We start from the raw sequence: 25,692 nt of genomic DNA, 5'->3' as shown, positions 1-25,692 counted from the left end.
GGGGAGATATTAGGACATTATGAAGTAATAGGTTACCCTATAATTTCAATCCAAAATGATCTACTCCAAGACACATAACAAAATAAAATGGTCTAAAATCAAATACAAAGGGAAAATTTCAAAAGCAGCAAGAGAGAATAATTTTTCCTCATAAAAGAATCACCATAAAGCTATCAGTGGATTTCTCAGCAGAAATCCAACAAACTAGGAGAGTAGGATGATAAGTGTAAGTTGCTGAAAGAAAAAACAAAACAAAACAAAACAAGAAAGACCCCTGCCAACTAAGAATACTTTACCCAACACAATTGTCCTTCAGAAATGAAGGTGAAATAAAAACTGTCACAAACAAAGGAAAGGAGTTCTTAAGCACAAGGCATGCCTTAGAAAAAATGCTAGTTCCTCAAGCTGAAATGAAAAGATGCTAATTAGTAACAGGAAAACATGAAAATATACAACACGCTTTACTGGAAAGATAAGTATATAGTCTAATATAGTAATAATGATGTGTCAATTACTTAACTCTAGTATAGAGATTAAGGAAAAATATTAAAAATAGCTAAAGTTTCATATTGTCAATGGATATATAATACAAAGAGGTATAAATTCTGACATCAAAAGCATAAAATGTTAGGACAGAGTAAAACGTAGAGTTTTTATGCAAATGAGGTTAAATTGCTATCGGCTTAAAAGACTGTTATAAGATATTTCAAGTAAACCTCAGAGTAACCACAAAACAAAAACCTATCACAGATATGCAAAGGTAAAGAGAAGAAATTAAAGTATACTACTATGGCCAATCATCAATTCAGGAAGAGAGAAAGGAACAGAAAAAGAAAGAAAGAAGAAAGAAAAAAAGAAAGAAGAAGACAGACAGAAAGAAAGGCTACAAAACAAAACAATTAACAAGATGGCAATAGTGAGTCATTAACTATCAATTATTATTTTAAATGTAAAGTTTTTCAGTCAAAGGACAGCTAGTAGCTGAATGGATGAAAAAAGACAAATATACTGCCTGCAAGAGATTCCCTTCAGCTTGTAGAGCATACATATATTCATAGTGAAGGGATGGAAAAAGGTACTTCATGTATAATAGAGACCAAAAGATAGTAGAGGTAGCTGTACTTATATTACACAAAGTAGACTTTAAAAGCTGTTACAAGAAACAAAGAAGGATCAAAAGAGACTATTATGAACAATTATATGCTAAAAAAATTGGACAACCTGGAAGAAGTGAACAAATTCCTAAAAAATACGACCTCCCAAAACTGAATCAGGAAGAAATAGAAAATCCAAATAGACCAATAATAAGAAGATTAAATCAGTAATTAAAAACCACCCAACAAAGAAAAATTCAGGAGCAGATAGCTTCATGGGTAAATCCTACCAAATATTTAAATAAAAATTAATGCCAGTTCTTGTCAAACTCTTCCAAGAACATGAAGAGGTAGGGACACTCCCAAACTCATTATATGAAGTTAGAATTACCCTGATGCCAAAGCCAGATAAGGACAATACAGAAAAAGAAAACTATGAGCCAATATCCCTGAAGATTATAGATGCAAAAATTCTCAACAAAATACTTGGAAACCAAATTCAACAGCATAGTAAAAGTATTATATACCCCATGACCAAGTAAAATTTGTCCCTGGGATGCAAGGATGATTCAACTACACAAATCAATAAATTTAATAAAGCACATAAATAAATCATTGATCATCTCAATAGAAGCAGAAAAAGCATTTGAAAAAATGTAACATCCTCTCATTATGAAAACTTTCAACAAATTGGGTATAGAAGGAACACATCTCAACATAATAAAGTGTACATATGACAACCCACAGCTATCATCATACCCCATGGTGAGAGGTTGAAAGTACTTCCTTTCAGGGGTGGCTGGGTAGCTCAGTTGGTTAAGCATCCAATTTTGGCTCAGGTCATGATCTCACAGTTTGTGAGTTTGAGCCCTGTGTCGGGCTCTGTGCTGACACCTCAGAGCCTGGAGACTGCTTCACATTCTGTCTCCCTCTCTCTCTCTGCCCCTCCTCCACTCATGCTCTGTCTCTCTCTGTCTCTCAAAAATCAAATAAACATTAAAAAAATTTTAGAAAATACTTCCTCTAAGAACAGGAACAAGATAAGTGTTCCCACTCTCACTCCACCTATTCAACATAGTACTAGAAGTCTTACAGTAATCAGGCAAGAAAATGAAATAACAGGCATTCAATCTCAAAGGGAGAAGTAAAACTGTGTCTGTTTGATGATGGTACAGTCTTGCATAAAGAAAATTCTGAAGATTCCACCAAAATACTGTTAGAACTAATGAATGAATTCTATAAAGTTTCAGGATGCAAGATAAATACATACAAATCAGTTGAGTTTCTATACACTAACAATGAAAGTTTTGAAAAATAAAAAAGCTTTACTTACAATAGCATCAAAACAAAAACAAAACCAAAAAAAACCTCAGGAATAAAATTTAACCAAGGAAGTGAAAGAGCTATACCCTGAAAGCTATGAGACATTGATGAAAGAAATCAAAACACATAAATAGAATGGCATCCAAGTTTTTATATCAGAAAAGTTACTATTGTTAAAATGTTCATACTACCCACAGCCATCTATAGATTCAATTTATTTTTTTTAAGTAAGCTCTATACCCAACATGAAGCTTGAACTCACTACCCTGAGATCAAGAGTAGCATGCTCTACCAACTGAGCTAGCCAGACATCCCTATTCAATATAATTTTGTCAAAGCTCCAGTGCTATTCTTCACAGAAATAAGAAAAATAATCCTAAAATTAATATATAACCACAAAATATCCGGCAGAGCCAAAGCAATCCTGAGAAAGAACAAATCTGGAGGCATTACACTTCCTGACTTCAAATTATATCACAAAGATTTGGGAATCAGAAGTATTATGACACTGATATAAAAACAGACACATAGATGAATTGAATAGTCTTGAGAGCCCAGAGACAAACCTACACATATATGGTCAAGTAATATTTGACAAGGAGCCAAGAATAATAAGTGGGGAAAGGATAGTCTCTTCAATAAATAGTTTGGGATAACTGGATATTCTCATGCAAAAGAATGAAATTGCACTCTATCTTAAACCTAAAACAGCAAAGAATGCATAAAATGAAAAGGCAACCTAGTTTATGGGAGGAAATATTTGCAATCCATATATCTGATAAGGGGTTAATATCCAAAATGTGTAAGGAGCTCATACAACTCAATAGTGAAAAATCAATCCGATTTAAAAAATGGGCAGAGGACTTGAGTAGACATTTGCCTTAAAAATATATACAAATGGCCAACAAGCACATGAATAACAAGTACATAAACAATATCACTAATCATCAGGAAAATGCTACACTTGACTTTAGCTCAAAGGCTGAAAAGAAATGGGGAAATGCAAATCAAAATCACAATTAATATCCCCTCACACCCCTTAGAATGGCTATTATCACAAAGACTCTGGTCAAGGCTATTCAGAAAAGCGAACCCTGGTGTACTGTTGGGAATGTAAATTGGTTCAGCCACTATGGAAAACAGTATGAAGTTTCCTCAAAAAATAAAAAATAGAACTAACATATCATCCAGCATTCCCCACTTCTAGTATTCAAAGGAAATTAAATCACTATCTTGAAGAGATAGCCGCACTCCCAAGTTCATTGCAGCATTATTCACAATAGCCAAGACATAGAAACAACCTAAATGTCCATCAATGGATGAATGGATAACACGTGTACATATACATATACACACACACATATAATGTTATTATATATAAAATGTATATATACACACATATATAATGCTATTATATATGTGAAAAATATATAATATGTATCAATACTATAAATACTATATATAAAATAAAAAATATATTTATATAATTTAATGTTGTATACAATATTAATAGTTAAGTGGAATAAGTGCTGAGTGTTAGACATTTGGTTTTAGTCCTGGATATGGCATTAATTATCTGTATGATGGTTGACAAACTTTTAAACTTTTCTGTGTTTTAGTTTCCTTACCAGAGGAGAAGCAGCAATGCCCTGGGGGTTAAAGGGAAGGGGTGGAGGAATTAGATTTTGAGATTAGTCTGTGCCTGCCAGGGTTCCTCCAGTCTCTGTGGTGGCAGAGCTGTTGTGTTACCCGAATTTAACTCCGTGGACGCTTGTATTGCACAATGGTCAAGGTCACCAGACTTCTGTGAGGGGGCTGGCAATGGCAGGGTAAGACAGAAAGAGAAGGAAAACTGTCTTGCTCTCCCCTTCTTCTCACAGCCTCCCCTTGTCTCTCTGTGCCCCAGACAGCATCTACCTACATACAAGTGACAGTCCTCCACCAAACCAGTTCAGAACAGTCCTTTGTCTCCCAAGGATTTCCCACTTTTTAAAGAATTTGTCAGATTTGATGCTTTCCTCTAAGTTTTTTTTTTTTTTTTGGATAAATTTATTTTGGAATGAGGAAACTACAGCTGTTGTTAATATGCCATTTTGATGGGAACCTATACCTAATCCATGTAATTAGCTATAAAATAAAAGTTTAGATTAGGATATATTCAAAGTCCTCTGTAGTCCTACCCATTCTGTGATTTTGTTGTGTGAGGATGAATATTTTGGGGGAAATAAAGAGAGGCATACAGGGAAAGACAGAATAGTTTTAATAAAAGAATAGGGTCTTTGCAAATTTCACACAGCCCTGATTTCTGTCCTACCACTAATGAACTGAATAGCCTTATGGAAGTTATTTAACCTTCCAGAACTTGGGTTTCTTTGATTCTGAAGTAAATTTTGTGTCTTATCACAGGGCTGTAGGGAGAATTAGATGAGATAATGCATGTAAAATGTACAATAACTCCACTAAGTGATTGATAGCTATTATGAATAGTCACTAAAAACGATTTTAACTCATATTTTTTATATCAGGCTTTGCTTTGGAGATTATGATATATACCTCCCATACCCGATTTTTTGCTCATTCAGCTCAGAACAACTTTAATTTCAGATAAACCCATACTGTAGCACTGATATCTTCTCCCAGGCTAGCTTCCTGATGGGTCTATTCTTTCAAATAATACACGCATACATTTAGATATGAGAATCAGTTAGGATATGTTCATTTACTGTCATTTGAGTTTTCCAGTTTGAATTCACGCTCCTCTGTTTATGATATACCAGTTATTTTCAGGGAATTCAAGAAAAATTTAAAGCAGGATGTGGTGACTTTCAAAGTGTGGAAATTCGGTTATACAAAGAGCTTAGTGACACATGCACACGCAAATTCACAAAATGAATGAGGAAAAAAATTCTTGAAAACATAATAACCGGTAGCAGAGATATTTTAAAATGAATGTTAGATTGTTCTGGAAGGTGTTAGCCGCTCTTCAAATGTATCTGAATAGCTGTGAAGAATAGATAATTATTAACAGAATTTGCCAAAGGGAGATATCTATTAAAAGTACAATAGCTTCCACGGTACTAACGAAAGGACAGTTTTTACAGTCAACTGAAAAATATTGTGATTTGGCACTTGAGAACTTGGTCAGAAAGTAGTCTTGGAACAAAATAAAATGTCTTACCTGGATATTTTCCAAATATGCATAAATTCTAGAAGTTGGTTCAGATAAAACTGACTGTGGTCATCTTCATGCTGTAGACAGCAGAATATATTAATATTTATAGAGTGAATAGGAATGAGTACCAGATAAAAATAGGTCTGTGGCTTCCTGCTGTCATTTTATTCACCTCTTTTGATAACCCTCATTCATCATTTTAATACTTTGTTTTAAAGACTTTGTAAGACTCTTCTTAACTCTATAAGCATTCTTTTCAAAAATGAATCAGAAAGCTGAGCTTTGGGAGAGGATAAACTTCAAGGACAGAAGAAAAGCATCCTGGCATCACCAAGGTCAAACATTAAGTTCTAGCAGAGGGCAGTTTTGCAGACTGGTTCTCTCACATACATGCACATTTTCTTGACATTTAGGCTATGGATGCCATGGCAGTGTGTGGCCTGACAGCTTGCCAGATCAGTTGGCAGGCCTAGAATGAGCTCCCATTTTTCAACTTCACCACACCTTGCCTCCCAAATGTGAGTGTAACAGAACTTTCTATTTCGTGAACATTGAAGTGTGCTAATGAGTGACAACTATAAATTCCAGGAGTTTTCAGGAGGCATGTGTTTTCTCCCAAGATTAGCAGAAACTACTTATCATAAACTATCAGTCCTGTGGTCCATACGCATAAACACACATGCGTGCGTGCACACACACACACACACACACACACACATTTTCACACCATAATTCCTTGATTAGCTCTTCTGCAACAGGCATTCATGAAAATCCTGTGCAAGTTCTGCAAAGGAGAATGCAATATAACTTCCCCATAATTGCACCATTTTCACTATACACAGCTGTTAAGTTTGAAAGCTTAATGCCTGGAGTGCATGCAATCTTGGATGTTAATACACAATCTATTTTTAGAACTGCCTATTAGAGCTCCTGACAGAAAACATCAGAAGGAAAACCTTTATATGGCCTAAGGTCAAAAGTGTATTATTGGGCTCTTTTGTGAGGAAGAAAGAAGTTGTTACATGGAGAGAATAACGTCATAACTGTAATACAATACCTTGAATGCACGCTAAAAAAAAAAAACAAAACAAAAAAAACCCAAAAACTTTCAGAAGAAGAAAAGAAACTTCTTTCAGAAGTTAAAACAACAAAAACAAGCATATAAATAATGACTTATTTGCATCTTTCTGTATAGCATAATCATATTCTTTTTAAAACCACTTTACTTGGCTTCCAGAGATGCCTTTGGGGGAGAAATTGGCCTTTGTCATATTGTCACTTACAAGGAAAGTTTTGTTTTGTTTTGTTTTGTTCTTATTTAAGGGAGCTCAAAAGTCTAGAGAACAGTCTTGAGCAGTTGTCCATGGAATATATCATACACTTTACTTTTCTCCAAAGCTGAAGGCATACCTTCATCTTAAGGAAAAAGTTAAGGTTTCTTTTTTCTCCTTTTTCATACAAAAATCTGCTCTCTGTGTTCTGTGAGTTTCCTTGAGCTAAAATGAAATTTGATTTTATGATTAATGTCAACAATGTTGAAAATACTTATCAAATTTGAGAGACATAAAGAGAACATTTTTTTAAAGACTCAATTATACACATCTAGTCAAGATGGAGATTGTAAAATTTTGAAATTTAGTAAGATTTATATGGACTGTCAAACTATTTTATGAATAATCTCATGGAACAAGAATTAAATTACCATATTTCTGTATAACACAAGCAATTTTAAAATAGGAAAGGCATCTGAGATGAATTGAATAGTACAATGTGCCTTGTACAATTAGAGAACTCTAAAAGTATCTACTGAAAGGCAATAGTGTCAATAAACTTAATGAAATGATAATTATCATAATGTTCCTAGCATTATATAGAAGAAATAAGCCATTGTCTGTTGTTTTACTGGAAAGAAAATATAATTGTTTATAAATGTTTTTATACAGCTAAAATTATGAAAACTGTAGAGAATTTTGAAACCACTTTAAACAGTAGGATCAAGAGAGAAGAACATTCAGTATCTCCTTACTATATAGAGTTTGTAATGGTAAAAAGCTAAAATGCCATCCCTAATTTTATGACATTAATAACTGATACTTATGTAGTCCCAGTTAGACACAGGCACTGCTTTAAGCTTTCATTTACATTTCTCAATTAAGTTACAATAATAATCATATTAGGTAAATATTATTATTCACATTTTTTAACAAGGAAAGTGGGGTGAATATAATAATTTATCCAAGAGAAGACATTTGAATTTGGTAGTATGGATCCGCAATCTCTGTTTTTAAACAAGATGCCAAGTTAGCAAATTTAACACTCTTTATTTATATTTATGGGGAGAACTAGGTTTATATGTTCTAGGATTTATACATAGAAATGATTACCACCCCTGATTCATTTGTGTCAGGTGTTCTTACTCCAGGCTTTAGAAGCATAGTTGTCTCTTTCTTTTGAAGCACATATCTCTATCAGACTTTTAAATGTATATTTGTTTATTGTATGTCTTCTTTACCAGAATGAAAACTCTGCATTCTAGAATAAGTACTGAAATGTCTTGTTTGTCTTTGTATCTCCAGTATTTAGAAGAGTGCCTATATGGTAGTTGATGAATAAATGAGTATCTGTCTGCACGTATATGTTTCCTAAGACATAATTCTGTATTTTAAGTAGGTTCGCTAACTTGTTCATTCACTATGTAAGACCCTCAAAGACAAGTACTAAATATTGCCTGTAAAAAATATTCAATAAATATATGTTGAATTGGGACACCCGGGTGGCTCAGTTGGTTAAGCATCTGACTTCAGCTCAGGCCATGATCTCAGAGTTCATAAATTCAAGCCCCAAGTCAGGCTCTGTGCTGACAGCTTGGAGCCTGGAGCCTGCTTCAGATTCTGTATCTCCCTCCCTTTCTGCCTCTCCCCTGCTCACACTCTGTCTCTCTCTCTCTCTCAAAAATAAACACTAAATTTTTTAAAAATATTTGTTGAATTAATCAATTGTTTTTAGATTATATATAATGTACTTGCATAGTATCTTAAAGTAAACCCTTATAGATTTTAATAAGGATGTAATATCTTCTCTTTGAAATATGATGCTAAAAAATCCTTCAAGAACCAGTATTTGGGGCAAATAGAGACATGGGATGCCTTTTTAATAGTTTGTGTGGAGGCTACCACTGCTCTTTAACTGAGAGTCAGAGCCAGTTGAATCCCCTGTGCACTAAGCCCTTTGAAGTCTGGGATGTTGTTGATTTTGTTCAGTACTCTAACCTACTACACCACAGTGATATAGTTAATATGTGAGTAAATGGAGAATATATTATAAACTTCTGTGTCATCAAGCATATTATCTATTTTTAAATGTTTATTTATTTTGAAAGAGAGGGAGGGGCAGAAACACACACACACACACACACACACACACACACACATACACAGACAGAGAGAGAGACAGAGAGAGACAGAGAGAATCCCAAGCAGCCTCTGTCCTGCCAGCTTAGAGCCCCATGCAGGGCTTCATCTCATGGACCATGAAATCATGACCTAAGCCGAAATCGAGTCGGGTGCTCAACCAACTGAGCCACCCAGGCACCCCATCTATTTTTAAATAACAGTGTTAGTGTAGGAGAAGTTGTGGTTGAGAAAAAGCATTTATACTTTTTATCTGTAAATTGTTGAATTGACCAAGAGATGGTGATATTCACTATAGGAAGTAAAGTTTGTGAGTTGAAGCATAAAAAAAGCAGCCATGTAACTTAAATCCTGCTATGATCCAAATGAGACATTGAAAATCAGGAATTTCTAGTGATAATTATACACTTCACACCCAGAAATGACTATATTCTTGTCCCTGGATATGATGATGACAACAGCCCATAGATATTACATTGGCTGGAATTATGATATAGTGAGCTCTATGACTAGACTAGCTGTGCTCAAATTTCATCTCCTTCTTTAGTTGCTATGAGACTTTAGGCTGAGAACAGCCTTACTCTTCTGAATTTTCAGTACTTTTATTTAAAAAAAGGAAAATAATAGTAATTATCACTTTTTTTTGCTCTTGATTTATTGTGAATAAATACATATAAAGCACTGATAACAGTACTTGGCATCTAATATATACTTAATATGGTTAATCATCATGGAACACCTATCATGTCCCAGACTTTGAGGTAAGTGAATATAGCCATGGAAAACAAAACTATATATATATATATATATATATATATATATATATATATATATATACACATCCCAAGTATACTTGTCATGTAGGTTGATAACATAAAGTATGGGCTGTGGAAACTGACTGGGCTCAAATCCAAGCTCCTCTGCTTACCAGTTCAATGAATATGATCTGGGCACGGCCATGGAGTTCCTTGTGATTCAGTTTCTTTATTTTTAATAGTATTTGCCACATAGAATTATTGTGAAGATTAAATAAAGTCCCAGACTTAAAATATATGTCAGCATACATTGTATTCGAGTAGTGGTGTTAAATGGATTTAAATATAAACCTTAATTTACATGAAATTGAAATGTTAGTGATTTGTGAATTGCTACCAATGAAATAAGTTATTTTTTAGCAACATGAAAGTTCTCAAGGAGAGTAGAAATTCTAATCATATATTTTCACTTCTTCCCCCATGTTGAAATGAAACATGATGATTTTAGCTTTTTCAAAACATTGAGGACAATTTGAAGACTCTTATGTTTATTAATATTGAGAGTATTAGTTGTACTTTATAATGTTTCTCTGTGGAGATTTCAGATGCATAACCCTGGAGCTGTCAACACTGGCTGAGTTGAGTACCAGTTCCAAAAGATTTTTCTAAACAACTCTCTTTTGGCCTCATTATGTTATATTCCACATAGATACACTGCAACCTAATGCACCACCTGACACTTTTTATGATGAAACACCTCAGACTAGGAAAAAAAAAAGTCATGCACTGGAAATCTGTTATCTGATGTAAATGACAGGGTGATGGGATTTTTGCTTAAAGCAGGTAATTGGAAGATTCTACAGATAAAGCTGCCAAAATATCAAAGTTCATTGCATACTGTGCAATTTGGGTTTGAAATAACTCAAGACATCACATAGGGAATAAAATTCATATCTAACAGCATGGAATTGTGTCATTAAAGCACAGTAATCCCTTTCTAGGTAGTTTTATTATATATATTATGAATATTAATCTGTCTTGATTTAAATTGTGTTGATACCGACAAACAATCTTCAAATAGAACAAGTTATTTTTCTTCCTTCAATGGCTTCCCCCTCACATTTTTTACTCTGTTCACTTCCTAGTGGCTTCCTGGATAGTATGAATATAATAACCTTAATAAGTTTCTCATAAATTATTTTTCCAAGAGACCAATTGATTTACTATTATACGAGGGTTGCAGTAATGTGTTCATGTAATTGCTTCAGTTCGAATTGTTAACAGGCATTTAGATAAATATTTTATTATGTTTCAGTAAACATACTCAAATGAACATGTATTCATTAAGCTATGTAATTCCAAACTGGCAACCATCCATAAACATAGGAATATTGTCCTTAAAATGATCAGCTTGAAAATTCAAACCAACGCTAAAAAAATCTTACCTTTCGAGATAATTTTCCTGGAACTTTCCCATTTTTATGAAGAGTAAGTTGAATAACAGATTTATCTTTCTGAAATATTTTGTGGCTCCCCAAAGAGTAATCACTGAAGAAGAAAAAAAATGAATACAGTCATTTCCTCCAGAATACTCCCAAGTGTATTATTTTCCTCTCTGACTTTGTTTCTTTTCATTTTTTTGGAACTTAGTCTGGTAAAATTTTATATATATCCTAGTCCTATATACTTATTTAAAAATATATCCTCATTATATTCATTTTAAATGATAAGATATTACAATTATTCTTCAAGTGCATCAAGTTAGAAAATGATTAGATATCTTTGCAATGGAGATAAATTATAATAGAGAATATTTTACATAGCCAAAGTTAGTTTTTTTTTTTATCCAGTCCTCTCAAAGCTGAGGACAACATGCTTCTGGGAGGTCTAATTGATGCCACAAAGTGTATGCAGGGACCACTGTATCAAGGAAGTGGAGCAGTGAGGTGGAGATGTCATGGGCTTTAGAGACAGATTTACTAGCTCCATGACCTTAGGCAAGCCAATTAAACTATCTGAAACACAGTATATGTATTTTAGAGTTGATATTATTAATGTCCAAATGAAAGGGTTGACAAGCAAATTAAATAGACAGAATATCCCCACATATTTTAGAAATTTCTAAAGGCATAATTTTCTTCTTCCTTCCTTTCCGCTCTCTCCCTGTAAGAGCCATTAAAAAGGATGAATTATGTTAATTACTTTATTAAGGATCTTGGTTAAATGTATGACGGATTTCAGTAGAAAAAACCCTTATATTAAAACATTTGAGGGGTCCCTGGTGGCTCAGTCAGTTAAGTATCCAACTTCAGCTCAGGTGATGATCGTGAGTTTGAGCCCCTCATCAGGCTCTGTGCTGACAGCTCAGACAGAGCCTGGAACCCAGATTCTGTGTCTCCCTCTCTCTCTGCCCCTCCACCACCCACACTCTGTCTTTCTCTGTCTCTCAAAAATAAATAAACATTAAAAAAATTAAAACATTTGAGGCCCTTAAGTTGACATACCCATTTATCTGGAAAATTCACTAAACATTTGGGATCGGTTATTCCCAACAGTGACAGAGAAATAAAGCATTACTCAGTTGATAGCTAGTAAATTTTCTATAAATGTTCTTATTTCGACAAATGATATCTTTTTTAAGAAGACCCAACACCTATCCACTCACTAAAATGGTGAATGTTGGTATCCATAACATTTGTTCTACACCTCATTCCCACAGCCCCTGTTTGATTTCTGTCCCAGTACTCTCTGTATTGTTCCTTGAGTTATTTCTGCTGCTAGTCTACACATAAGGCATGCCATGTGTATTCCCTGAGTTCCTGCCTTCCTCGCTGACCAAGTTCTGCAGCAAGGGCATTCTCCATATTCTATCACATGGACTCAAGTTCCTCTCCTTTCACCTCCCACCCCCAACTCCTCTTTCCATGCAGAGTCCTGTTTTCCTATTCCTATTCTGGGAAACATTTTAAGAGTAGTGGACCACCTTGCTATCAGAATTCCTCGTGTGTTGAAGGCTGGACCCCAGTCTAGAGAGTTAGTCTCAGATATAGTTGCTGCTTTCTTGAACTTTTTTTTTTCTTCGCCCATTTGTATGTATACCCCTTACTAGGGCTTCCAAATAAAATAGAAGATGGCCAGTAAATAAGAATTTCAGTAATAGTGAATATATTTTTTAGTATAGGTATGTCTCATGTACTGTTTGATATATAATTTCAAAATTTGGGATTTTTTGAAACTGAAATTTAACTGGAAAGCCTATATTTTCATTAACTAAATTTGCCAATTCTACCCCTTTCTAAAAGTAGGATCTAGTTCTTCCCTTATCTTGCCTTCACTCTTTGTGTGTTTGTGCATGTGTGTGTGTCTGTGTGTGTGTGGCAGGATCTGAGTAGTTATCAGATTTTGGGTAATTACCAGAGTTTGTAAGTCTCTTTTTTACCCCTATAATTCATCTCTCTCTCTTTTTTATGTTAAGTTATGGGAAACTTCTGAATTGTACTAAGCTGTGGGAAACAAAACAGATAAGAAAAATTCTCCTCTTTCCCTTTTTCCAGAAGAATAGTTTACTCAGAGTTCATGGCACTTTTTTGTAAGCTGAAATAAGTGGCTAAATACATATATTTTTCTGTTAAAAATGAAATCATTTTATTTTACCTGTGTCTCTAGCCTATAGCTAAATATTTTTTAACTTACTTTCTAAGACTTTTTTAATCAGAAAATTTAAACTATTTCACCCATAGCAATGCCTTCTGCTGTTATTGCTGTTTATATTAACTATGAATTTTTATTGTTTTCTTTCATTTGTTGAGGTTACTGAATCTTCTTTGAGTCTCTTCTTTATCTTTAGAGGGTTGGAGACATAAATATATTTTTAATCTTCCAATGGTTACCTAATATTTAAATAACATGTATCTTATTTTTTCCATTGTAACCTCAATTTAATCACTGTGTACATCACATTCTCAAATAAGCCTTAGGACCTAAATATGACATCAGTTTGGTTCTCCCACATTGCCCTCCAATTGCCTTCCAATTGTCCAAATGGGGACTGTATGAATTGTAGGTCTAGATTCTTTTATCTCTTAACTGATGAAATCAAGAAAAGTGTAAGTAAAACAAAGTTAGAGATGGGAATTATAAAAAAGACAGATGTCTGAAAACATTCTATTTTTAACTAAAAATATCTAAATAGACTCTCAATTGCCTAAGTTTGATATCAGAGTAAAGGAAGACTTTGATATAGGATGAAGGGTCTATTGATTACAATTTTATGTCTTCTTTCTGGCATAAACCAAACCTACAAGTAATTATCTTTAACTTCTAGTTCCACATTCTTTATAAAAAGCATGTACTTGAACTTGAGGAACAACCTGAATAAAGAATTGGTTTAGATTTTTATAATTATTGCTCTAATCATTTAAAGTTGTTTCTTCCACATTTAATTCAGCAGTAATAGTTTTTAATAATTCCTTTTTATCAGTTATTATAAAGAATTCAACTTAGGTGTGCCTGGGTGGCTCAGTCCATCAAGTGTCCAAATTTCTTGATTTTGGCTCAGTTCATAATCTCACAGTTTGTGGAATTGAACCCATCCTTGGACTCTGCACTGACAGCCCAGAGTCTGCTTGGGATTCTCTCTCTCCCTCTCTCTCTGTCTCCCCTCCTCCCCACACACATGCTTTCTCTTTCTATCAAAACAAATAAATAAACATTAAAAAAAGAATTAAGCGTAATTTTTTTTCAGAGCAACACTCTTTTTTGTTTTTTATACTTATGTCCTTATATAGAATCCATCTGAAATGCATTTGTTGAGTAAAGAGTGATGCATAGTTCCAATTTGGACATTTTTCCAATATACTGGCAATGTTATTGAACACCTCTAAAGAGGATGGATGTCTTTTCATCTGTGACCTGTTGTATTCATCACATGACCAATTTTCATAGATATCTGATTTCTGGACTATAAGTATTCCATTAATCTATATATCTATTCCTGTGCCAATAACAGATTGCTTCAGTTATTTAATTGAAGCGTATTTTGAAGTGTGGAATTGAAAGTCACCATTTAAAAAAATTATATTATCTATTTTTGCACGGTTTCTCTTCCAGAACAATTTTAGAATTAGTGTGCCAATGCTAAAGATAAAATGCTAATATAGTGCAGACTTATATTTAATTTATGGAATTATATAAAAAGAATTGGTATTTTTATAATATTGAATCTACTCCTTAAGGATATTTCTACATACACTCTAATTCTCTTTTATGCCCTTGAGTAAAGTGTTAGTTTTCTTTCCAATTTTTCTTACACATATGCTTTTTGCAAGATATTTTATAGATTCTGTTCTATTATAAGTCAGAGGTTTTTTTTTCACAGTATTTATTAGTTGGCTTTATATGTTAATTTATCTGGTGGAATCCTGTTGTAATACCTAATGGTTTTCAATTGATTATTTTGGATTTTCTAACAGAAAATTATTTTCTTTAAAAATAATCATTGTTTTGTCTATTGCTTTCCAATATGTTTTCTTCCTTTTGTTTTCATATCTTACTGTGATGTATAGGATATGAGGCACACTGTTGAATAGTAGCAATGATGGTAGACATCCTTCTCTTTTTTTTGCTTTTATCGGAAATGCCTCAAATGATTAATCATTGGATGTATTCGCTCTGTATTCCTGGTTTATACTTTTCCTGTTCTATTGTATTAAAAATTAAAAAAAAATTATAAATAAGTTTCAAATTTATCAGACGGGCTTTCTGTATCTGTTAGGTGCATCACAGTGAGATCATTTTTTCTTGAATATGTTAATGTATTAATTACATTGATAGATTTTCCTAATTTAAAATTATCTTTACATTTTTATTTAGACTTGCCCCCATAGTAGGTTTAATTTGCAAGTTTTAAAGGTTTTTTTGTATATGTCAAATTTAGAGAGGCCTATAATTTTATTTTATTTTTTTATTTATTTTTTTTTATTTATTTTTTTTTATGAAATTTATTGACAAATTGGTTTCCATACAACACCCAGTGCTCATCCCAAAAGGTGCCCTCCTCAATACCCATCACCCACCCTCCCCTCCTTCCCACCCCCCATCAACCCTCAGTTTGTTCTCAGTTTTTAACAGTCTCTTATGCTTTGGCTCTCTCCCACTCTAACCTCTTTTTTTTTTTTTTCCTTCCCCTCCCCCATGGGTTCCTGTTAAGTTTCTCAGGATCCACATAAGAGTGAAACCATATGGTATCTGTCTTTCTCTGTATGGCTTATTTCACTTAGCATTACACTCTCCAGTTCCATCCACGTTGCTACAAAGGGCCATATTTCATTTTTTCTCATTGCCACATAGTATTCCATTGTGTATATAAACCACAATTTCTTTATCCATTCATCAGTTGATGGACATTTAGGCTCTTTCCATAATTTGGCTATTGTTGAGAGTGCTGCTATGAACATTGGGGTACAAGTGCCCCTATGCATCAGTACTCCTGTATCCCTTGGATAAATTCCTAGCAGTGCTATTGCTGGGTCATAGGGTAGGTCTATTTTTAATTTTCTGAGGAACCTCCACACTGCTTTCCAGAGCGGCTGCACCAATTTGCATTCCCACCAACAGTGCAAGAGGGTTCCCGTTTCTCCACATCGAGAGGCCTATAATTTTAACATTTTGTTATCTTTACTTGTTTTAGGCATCATAATTAGGTCAGACTTGTAAACTGCATGTACCTTTTTCTCTGTCCTGGAACGGTTTCTATAATCGAGAAATCTCTAGTCCTTGAAGGTTTGTTGCAGTTTAACTAAAAACTAACTTTCACTCCCCACTGCGCCTTATTTTTACTTTTATACTTCTCTCATTGAGCTAATTTTGAAAATTCATCATTCCTTAGGAAATCGTCTTGTTTTTTATAAAGCTATCAAATGAATGTCTCAAGTCCCTCCTATTTTATTTTTTTTTTATTTTTTTTTTAAATTTTTTTTAATGTTTATTTATTTTTGAGACAGAGAGAGACAGAGCATGAATGGGGGAGGGTCAGAGAGAGAGGGAGACACAGAATCGGAAGCAGGCTCCAGGCTCCAAGCTGTCAGCACAGAGCCCGACGCGGGGCTCGAACTCACGGACCGTGAGATCATGACCTGAGCCGAAGTCGGACGCTCAACCGACTGAGTCACCCAGGCGCCCCAAGTCCCTCCTATTTTAAGTATCTTTCAACATTTTATCTAGGAGCTCCACAATCCCCTTGCAACTGTTTCCTCCTTCCCATGCTATCACTCTTCTTGTTTTACCAGGTTTTGTAGTAATATTTTTTCCTGTCCTTTCATGAGAATTTTGGTGGGCAGGTAGGTAGATTTGCATTTTAATATACTAATTTAGGCCTGAAGATCTATATTATCATTCTAATTGTGGGAATATCATGTATGGTTTTGCATGAAAAAGATCTCAAAAACTGGAAAAGAAGTACAGTTCTGGTCCAGATACCTCATTTTGCAAATAAGGACACTTATATTGACAAAATAAGATGAGAGATTAGAACATAAATATTTGAAGTAAAAATAGCACACATAAAACTTACTTATAGATTCAAGCATTCCTGGTATAATGTGATACACGTGTTTCTTTTTTTTCCATGTGTTTCTATCCATATAAGGGTGCAGTGAGGTGTTTTGCAAATTGTGGGCTAAAAATAACAGGTCTCTTGGGAAAAAAGGGTTGGAAGAGACCAGTCGAATCAATAAGGTCTCTAACCAGAGCGCACATGCACATACATACACAAATCTTTAAAAAAATTTTTTTTTGATGTTTATTTATTCTAGGTGGGGGGGAGGGGGAGAGAGAGAGGGAGACACAAATCTGAAGCAGGCTCCAGGTTCTGAGCTTTCAGCACATGGCCCCACAAGGGGCTTGAACTCACAAACCGCAAGATCATGACCTGAACTGAAGTTGGATGCTTAACTGACTGAGCCACCAGGCGCCCCTACATACACAAATCTTAAAAAAATCAGGACAGTTTTTAAAAGACACACTAATTTAAAAAATATAAAGAAGTATCATAGTAAATAAAAGAGTTGGCTTTATTTGGTTAGAAGTGGATACGAGAAAGTTTGATGCTTCTAAATACAGAAGCAAGAGCAAAAATGCCCAAAAATTGTGGAAAATTCTGTAATAAACATTTTCAAGACAGCCCGAGGCCAAGGTGAGAGAAAAAATGCATGTTTGGTGAATGGTCAGTGGTCACTGCCTCAGCAACTTCCTGAATGCTTTGCATTCAGCCACTGTTATTTAACAGAACAATACATTAATATGCCAGAATGTTTTACATGTAGTAAGGTAACTTCTATGAATAAGCTAATTTATGTTACAGTAATATGTTATATTGCAGAAGAGATTGTATTCAGTACCTCATTTTTTCAGGTATCATGTTTAAAATACTAACAGTCCTTTTTAGGTATGTTAACAATAACAAAACTATTATTGTCCTAGAATTGTCACTTAAGATGAAGTCTCTGATCTTACAGAGTCTCCATTAACCATAGCACTTTCTAAGAGCTATAAACTACTATTCATCACTTTGCCATCACTCTTCTTGGCAAGACCACCATTTCAATCAATTTGTTTGTAACCACTGGACACATGTGGCTATTGAACACTTAATATGTCACTAGTCTGAATTCAGATGTGCTCTAAGCATAAAATACACTTTGAATTTTGAAGACTTAGCACAAAAAAAAGGAATGTAAAACATCTCAGTATTTTTAAAATTGTGATTACATGTTGAAATAATTTTGGTTAAATATTTGAGTTAAATAAATAAAATATGTATTAAGATTTATTTCTTCAAGTTTCTTTTTATGTGTTTTTCAAGTGGCTAGTAGAAAACTTAATTATGTGGCCCACGTTACATGTCCATTGGACAGAGCTGATTTAGAGGAAATAGAAGACAGAAAAATAAAAACAAAGCATTCAAGAATAGAAAGGTTGGTATACAGAATTTAATGAGTAAGTTGAATAAGGAAAAACTGATTTGTGTTTGATGACTCTAGGTATCAGGAAATATAGGAAGAAAGCCTACCATCCCAAGAGAAAGAGAACAAAAAATATTGCCACTACGATGGGTAATATTGGAGAACAGGACTTGAGCACTAAGAGAAATCCCATATTTAGGTATTACTATACCTCTAAGGTGAACATTGGAATTATCTACTTCAGATTATACCAATGATGTTTTTTCTCAATCTGGTAACATTTTAAATTGGGTGCTTAGTAGTTTCATTGAACATTCATGTAAAAAACTTTGTTAAATGAACTGAGTCTTTATGATACAATAAAAAGTTTAGTTTTTCTTCATATATACTAGTAAGTCAGAATTCTGCACATCCACTTATTTGTTCTCTCAACAAGTATTGGATTCCATCTATGTGTTAGTCACTATCTTCAGAACTGTTATGAGTATACCTGTCATTTAAAATGAACACCACAATCTGAATCCTTGCACATAATTACTTCTATTTCCTATTCATAAGTAGCTCATGTTATTTTAAAGTATTTCTATAGCAGAATGTTTATTTAAGGAGAGATTAATGACCTTAACACCAAAAAATGATATGCAAATAACCTCAAATGTGTCTTATGGGCAAAAAAGACATCCTAATCCTAAATAATGTTCAACCTATGAATACTGATTCCCCTCAGCTTAAGCACTCCTTGTAAACTCACATTTACAAACATTCTTGTTTTATTGGAATAAGTACATACAAGTCCTTATTTTATAGGATAACCTAGTTAGGTTTAAATATTCTTTATTCTTATGTGTAGGAAATAGTTACAGAGATGTATTGTGAAATATTATGGTCCTATAGAGAAAAAAATTACATTCATTTGATTTTATAAATTGTGAAATATTATGGTCATATATAGAACAAAATTATGTTCATTTGATTTTATAAATGTTGAAATCCAGTATTGCTAGAGCTATTAAATATACTTCTTTAAGGAAATTCAGCAATTAAGCTGCTTTTTAATACTTATGTTTACTAAGAAATATAAGGTGAATATAACAAAATATTAAAATATTAATAATACCATAGCACTCCAGAGAATATTTTTCAAATATTTATGTGTGTTCTGTGCACACACAAGTACACACATATTCCTTCCATATTTGCCACTTAAAAATGTTGCTCATGTTACTTCTGTCATAATCCTTAATTCTAGTATGTTTTGTAACCAATGAAAACACCCTGTATTGTATGCTTAAATTGTTACTTGCTACTCAGCATAAATAAACATCAGTGGTACATTGTTTTCCTCAACCAGTGATCCTCAATTTTATTGTTATTTTGCTTTCAAGGGAACCATGAATAGGAAAAGTTAAATGTCATGGTTTAGAGAGGGAAGCATAGGTTAAATTCTAAAACTAGGGCTTACAGCCATGGGGTATTTAATAGAGGAGGGTCATAGTTTTGAATAGAGACCCTCTATGGGGCATAAATTTTATCAACAGCTACTACTCAAGAGAGAACCTCACCTGAGAGATCTAAGCTTTTTTTTTCAGGTGTGCCATTTTTCCTTAAGAATTCCCTCTAGCTTGTAAAAAGCAACTCTCCCTTATGCTTCTTCACTTCAATATCATTGTGTTTCTTTACATATATAATACACATAGTTTTTAATTCAATTTTTTTAATCTAGAGGAAGTGTTTTATAACAACTTTCAAGTTTACAATGCCCTCTCTTAAGCTGTGCATTCACAAAAGATCAGTAATAACACAAAAGTTTAAATAAATGAAGTTAGAGGCACCTGGGTGGTTCAGTTGGTTAAGCATCCTACTTCTTCTCAGGTCATGATGTCACCATACCTGAGTTTGAGCCCCATGTCAGGCTCTGTGCTGACAGCTCAGAGCCTGGAGCCTGCTTCAGATTCTCTGTCTCTCTGTCTCTCTGCCCTCCCTAACTCATGCTCTGTCTCTCTCTTTCAAAAATACGTAAACATTAAAAAAAAAGTTACATAAATGAAGAAGATAGAGAGTAAATAAGGAAGAAACACATCAGTGAATGTGGAGCTTTGTGTCCTTTACAAAAATATATATACTAAACTCATGGGAATTATTTTTGAGGTATGGTGTGCAGAATTTGTAATACAGTCACCAACTCAAGAGATCAAAAATACAGATCTTATCCCATTTCAAAGTTTCATTATTTTCCCCACAAACCTCCAGAGGAGAAACATTCTGCAGACTTTATGAATATAAACCATTCAAGAACTCAAATTAAATTAGCACATTTAAGCCTCATTAAGGTGATATTGGCTAATTTGAAATACTATGCAATTCACATATTCTCTATCTTATTCCTTAAGAAAAACAGATCATTAGATTACTTAACCTTCAATTAATTCAAAATTGGTGAGGAGAGGGAGATTTTTAATTCTTAGCTTTTAGAAGTAAGTGCTTTTGAGTAACAAAAATAACTTGATAGCTGCTTATTGATTATTATAATTTTAGGTATAATGATATTAAATTATATACCAATGTTTAGTTCTGATTTGCCTTGTCTTCTTGGAAAAATAATGCAACGGGTTTTTATTTTAATCAAGTGATTCCTTTTATCAAGTCTGTTGGCTGATGATGCATGTCCAGTCATCATAAAGCTTTTTAGAAAACTTGAGTCTGAAATATGCTTTAATTCTTACATGTAGCTTTTAGTAGCAAATGACCCGTATTCAACACAAGACTTTTCTTTGGGGGAATTGCTTTCAAATGAAATTATATAGAGAGTATTCACATATTAGGACATTTGTTTTACGTAGAATTGTTGGTTAAAACCAGATGCAAGTTTATATGGTACATTATTACTATTGTTACTTTAGTTAGCTGTTTGCTAAAGAGAGAAAGCAAAATTAATTTTTAAAAATTAGGAAAAATCCTTTGACAGAGATCTAAAAACTAAACTGAAGTAGCTCAAGATGCTCTTAATGAATGAACTATTAACAGAACACAACTTTTATTATGGTACGTGAAAGTTCTCAGAGTTTTGACACATTCTTTCCAACGCTCTGACATGGTTTTATGATTTCTAAGTGGAAGAGCAAAATTATGTAAAAGAAAAAAAAAACACCGTAAGCTATTTATTTACAAAATTAAGTCTAAAAAGAGTCAATTATAATATTGGCAATCTTAGGCTGTTCTGAATGTGCTGAAAATAATCAATTTGTTTAAGTCGCTAAAGGAAATCCTTAAATTTATTAAGAAAGGGACTCATTCCGCCCACCCCCAGGAATGTATACAGTATTCAGTTTTTACTGCTAGTGAGTATAATCATTATATATAAAGTTTAAACTTTGTATAGTTTAACTTTATAAAACTTAGCCTTTTCCCTACTGGTAATTAGTAGTCTGATTACTTTGAATAAAGCAATTCCAATTTGTAACCAGATATTTAAAGAATAAATTAATACAGATTGTCATGAAATTAGCTAATTTTTTTTAGTAGTAGAAGGTTTTCTTTTTCAAGAAGATTATTTTAAAATTCTAATTAGATACAATTTTTGAAGAGGATTTTCTCACTCTAATCGAAGGTTATTTAAGATTTTCTCAACTGGGAAAGGTCAGAAGAGAGAAAAGGGATTCCCTAGTAGATAACCAGATCAAATTAATCAATGCTACTAATGAATAAAGACGTGGATACAGCCTTTTAAATTTAGATTTAAGAATATATATAACTAGGGGCGCCTGGGTGGCGCAGTCGGTTAAGCGTCCGACTTCAGCCAGGTCGCGATCTCGCGGTCCGTGAGTTCGAGCCCCGCGTCGGGCTCTGGGCTGATGGCTCAGAGCCTGGAGCCTGTTTCCGATTCTGTGTCTCCCTCTCTCTCTGCTCCTCCCCCGTTCATGCTCTGTCTCTCTCTGTCCCAAAAATAAATAAACGTTGAAAAAAAAAAAAAAAAGAATATATATAACTATATATGGAGCCTGCTTCGGATTCTGTGTCTCTGCCACTCCCCTGCTTACACTCTGTCTCTCTCTCTCTCAAAAATAAATAAACATTAAAAATGTCTTTTAAAAAAGAATATGTATGACAAAAATAATATATAAGGCAATTTCAAAGTAAGATTTTTAATTACCATAGATTTTTCTTTTTACATTTTTAGCACTCTGGGTTCTGGCATTCTTTGACAAAAGTCAATTAAATAATATAGAACAGTTTTGTTTTGTTTAAATCATTGATAAAACACCTGGTCATAAATGTAAGCAATAGGCTCAAGCAGAATTTTCCAGAAAGATTATTCAGTTTCTTCTTATGCAGCACTTGTGGTTTACTACTGACGGTGCAGTCATGATTTATTCAACAAAAGCTTTTAAGCATAGTAAATTTTATTGTTTCATGCAGCACCTAAGAAACATTGTTTTTAAGTTGAATTAGAAAGTAAAACATATAGCATGACTTGTGAGAGAAGAAATTACTTACATCACATGAAAAACCTGTACTCCTAGTAAATGTTGGGCTGGATACTAAGGGGTACAATTATGAAGTAACATTATGCTTCATATATCACAAATACATTTATGAAGAAAAAGGTCATGTGAGATGGTTACGAGTGCAGGTGAAGGTACAAATCTTGTTGCTCCCTGGAAAGAAACAAGAACCAGGCACACTGGGTTTTGTATCTGTACTGCATCTAACAGGAAAGAAAAAAAGGTAGTTGTTCCTGTCCTCAACCTGCCACTGTATTTGCCCGATGGGGTCTCTCTGCTGGATAAGATCATGAGAAATGGGGAAATGAAATTACCCAGGAAATTCCAGCTATTGTAATTAATTTGAGGTCTACAGACCAGGAACATGATGGGAGATGTTAATGTGTTTTGAATGTACAAGATTACTTTTATTTTTCTATTATTTCTCTATTTAATTTTTTGACTGCAATGTACAGTTTTAATATTCTGTACTTTGTATTGCTAACAATTTTGTATGAAGCTAACTTGAGCCTTATGAGAAAATGGATAGTTTCTGTCCTAATTCTTTAATTTTTTTTTTGTTCGTAATATAGTATTTAAAATCATGTATAAAGCAATTTTTTAAGGAGAATACTGTAGCTAATGAAACTATTTGATATAGTTGAAGTACCTGGTAAATACATGATATCCAGGTGTAAGAGGTCAGGAACCTTCTCATTTTTGAGAATAGTTGTGGGGACATGCTATTAAAGTGAGTTCCTGTGTTTATAGAAACATTTAATAACAAGGAGGGAGAGAGCCAGAGCAAAAGTGAGAGCAATACTGCTCTCAAAACTAAATAAACATTTAAAAAAATTAAAAAAGGGAATATGGACTTGCTAGGAAAGTTCTCTTTCTTTATTTTGCAATATGTTACAAAATATAAATAACATCTTTTTCTTTAATTAAAACAATTTTTAATGTGTTTTTAATTTTTTTTAATTTTTTAATTTTTTTTTATTTTTAAAAAAAAAATTTTTTTTTTCAACGTTTATTCATTTTTGGGACAGAGAGAGACAGAGCATGAACGGGGGAGGGGCAGAGAGAGAGGGAGACACAGAATCGGAAACAGGTTCCAGGCTCCGAGCCATCAGCCTAGAGCCTGACGCGGGGCTCGAACTCACGGACCGCGAGATCGTGACCTGGCTGAAGTCGGACGCTTAACCGACTGCGCCACCCAGGCGCCCCAATGTTTTTTTAATTTTTAACAAATATTTATTTTTGAGAGAGAGAGCGAGCGAGAGAGAGAGCATGAGCAGGGGAGAGGCAGAGAGAGAGGGAGACACAGAATCCAAAGCAGACTCCAGGCTCTGAGCTGTCAGCACAGAGCCCGGCACAGGGCTCAAACTCATGAACTGTGAGATCATGACCTGAGCCAAAGTTGGAAGCTTAACTGACTGAGCCACCCAGGCACCCCAAAATATAAATAACATCTTATTTGCTTTGTTGATTAAATTCATTTTTGTTCAGTGTACAAAAATGTACTGTTTGGGAAAAATATGTAAATTTTTTTTCATAGAGTCTAAATTATTATGTTATTAATATCCCTGGGCCTCTAAAGACAGGTGAGTTCAATAAAATAGCAAAGTATAACCTAAGGAGGAAACACAAATAGAGCATCATGAATATACTTATTAGCAAAGTTATGAAAAGTATCCTGACCATTTACATTTTAATTGTGCTAACAAAAAGTCCTAGCTACTTCCTCAAAACTTGGTTGGTTCATGAGGTAGTTACTTATTGGGACTATTTTAACAGACAAATATACCAACTAAAAGAAACCAAGGAGTTTAAATTTTAAGTATTTGTCTTTCTTTATCTGGTCTAACGTAGATGAAAAATTGCAAAAGTGGCAACTAAATATAATTTATCTCTATCTTTATAATCCAGGACAGATGAAAATTGCATATTTCTGATAACATAAGGAGAACTTAATATGAGAAAAATATTATTTCTACATCATCCCACAAAAATAATAGTGTTTTATTTTGTTGGTGGTGGTGTTTTTATGCTAGGGCAGTAGCAGCGAGAACACTTCTCTACTTCTTAGTTCACTATATATTAACAACCAGATACTTCTATTTATTTATGTGTTTAATACATTTATTTTTTGAGAAAGAGATAGTGTGTGGGCACAATTGGGACAGGGCGAGAAGGTGAGACTGAGAGAGAGACAGAGACAGAGAGAGGGAGAGGGAGAAAATCTTAAGCAGACTCCATGTCCACTGAGGAGCCAACTCAGGGACTCAGTCTCATGACCTTGAGATCACGACCTGAGCTGAAGTCAAGAGTCGGATGCTTAACTGACTGAGCCACGCAGGCACTCCGACAACTACATAATATTTTTTATGTATTTAGACCTACACTCCACAGGAGCTCAAAGCAATCTATATACCCTGAAAAGATTAATAGAGGCTTAATAAAATTTTAAATCTGGAATTAAAGATTACTAAAATGT

The 25,692-nt window shown here is 33.9% G+C and overlaps 1 protein-coding gene across 4 annotated transcripts in view; it reads right to left on the bottom strand.

The window, feature by feature from the left end:
• Window positions 1-25,692, bottom strand: part of PIK3C2G (phosphatidylinositol-4-phosphate 3-kinase catalytic subunit type 2 gamma) — a 358,133-nt gene that overhangs the window by 286,588 nt on the left and 45,853 nt on the right. For all 4 annotated transcript variants that reach the window (XM_030322152.1, XM_030322155.1, XM_030322154.1 and 1 more), the window contains exons 6-7: window positions 11,200-11,302; window positions 5,596-5,666 (exon numbers count right to left, since the gene is read on the bottom strand). In XM_030322152.1, coding sequence (XP_030178012.1) covers window positions 5,596-5,666; window positions 11,200-11,302 — 174 coding nt within the window. The remainder of the gene's footprint in view (window positions 1-5,595; window positions 5,667-11,199; window positions 11,303-25,692) is intronic.

Source organism: Lynx canadensis, chromosome B4, assembly GCF_007474595.2.
Source record: "Lynx canadensis isolate LIC74 chromosome B4, mLynCan4.pri.v2, whole genome shotgun sequence".
In the NCBI taxonomy this organism is placed as follows: Eukaryota; Metazoa; Chordata; class Mammalia; order Carnivora; family Felidae; genus Lynx; species Lynx canadensis.
Note: the sequence above shows the minus strand (reverse complement) of the source record. Positions and strands in the feature narration are given on the sequence as shown.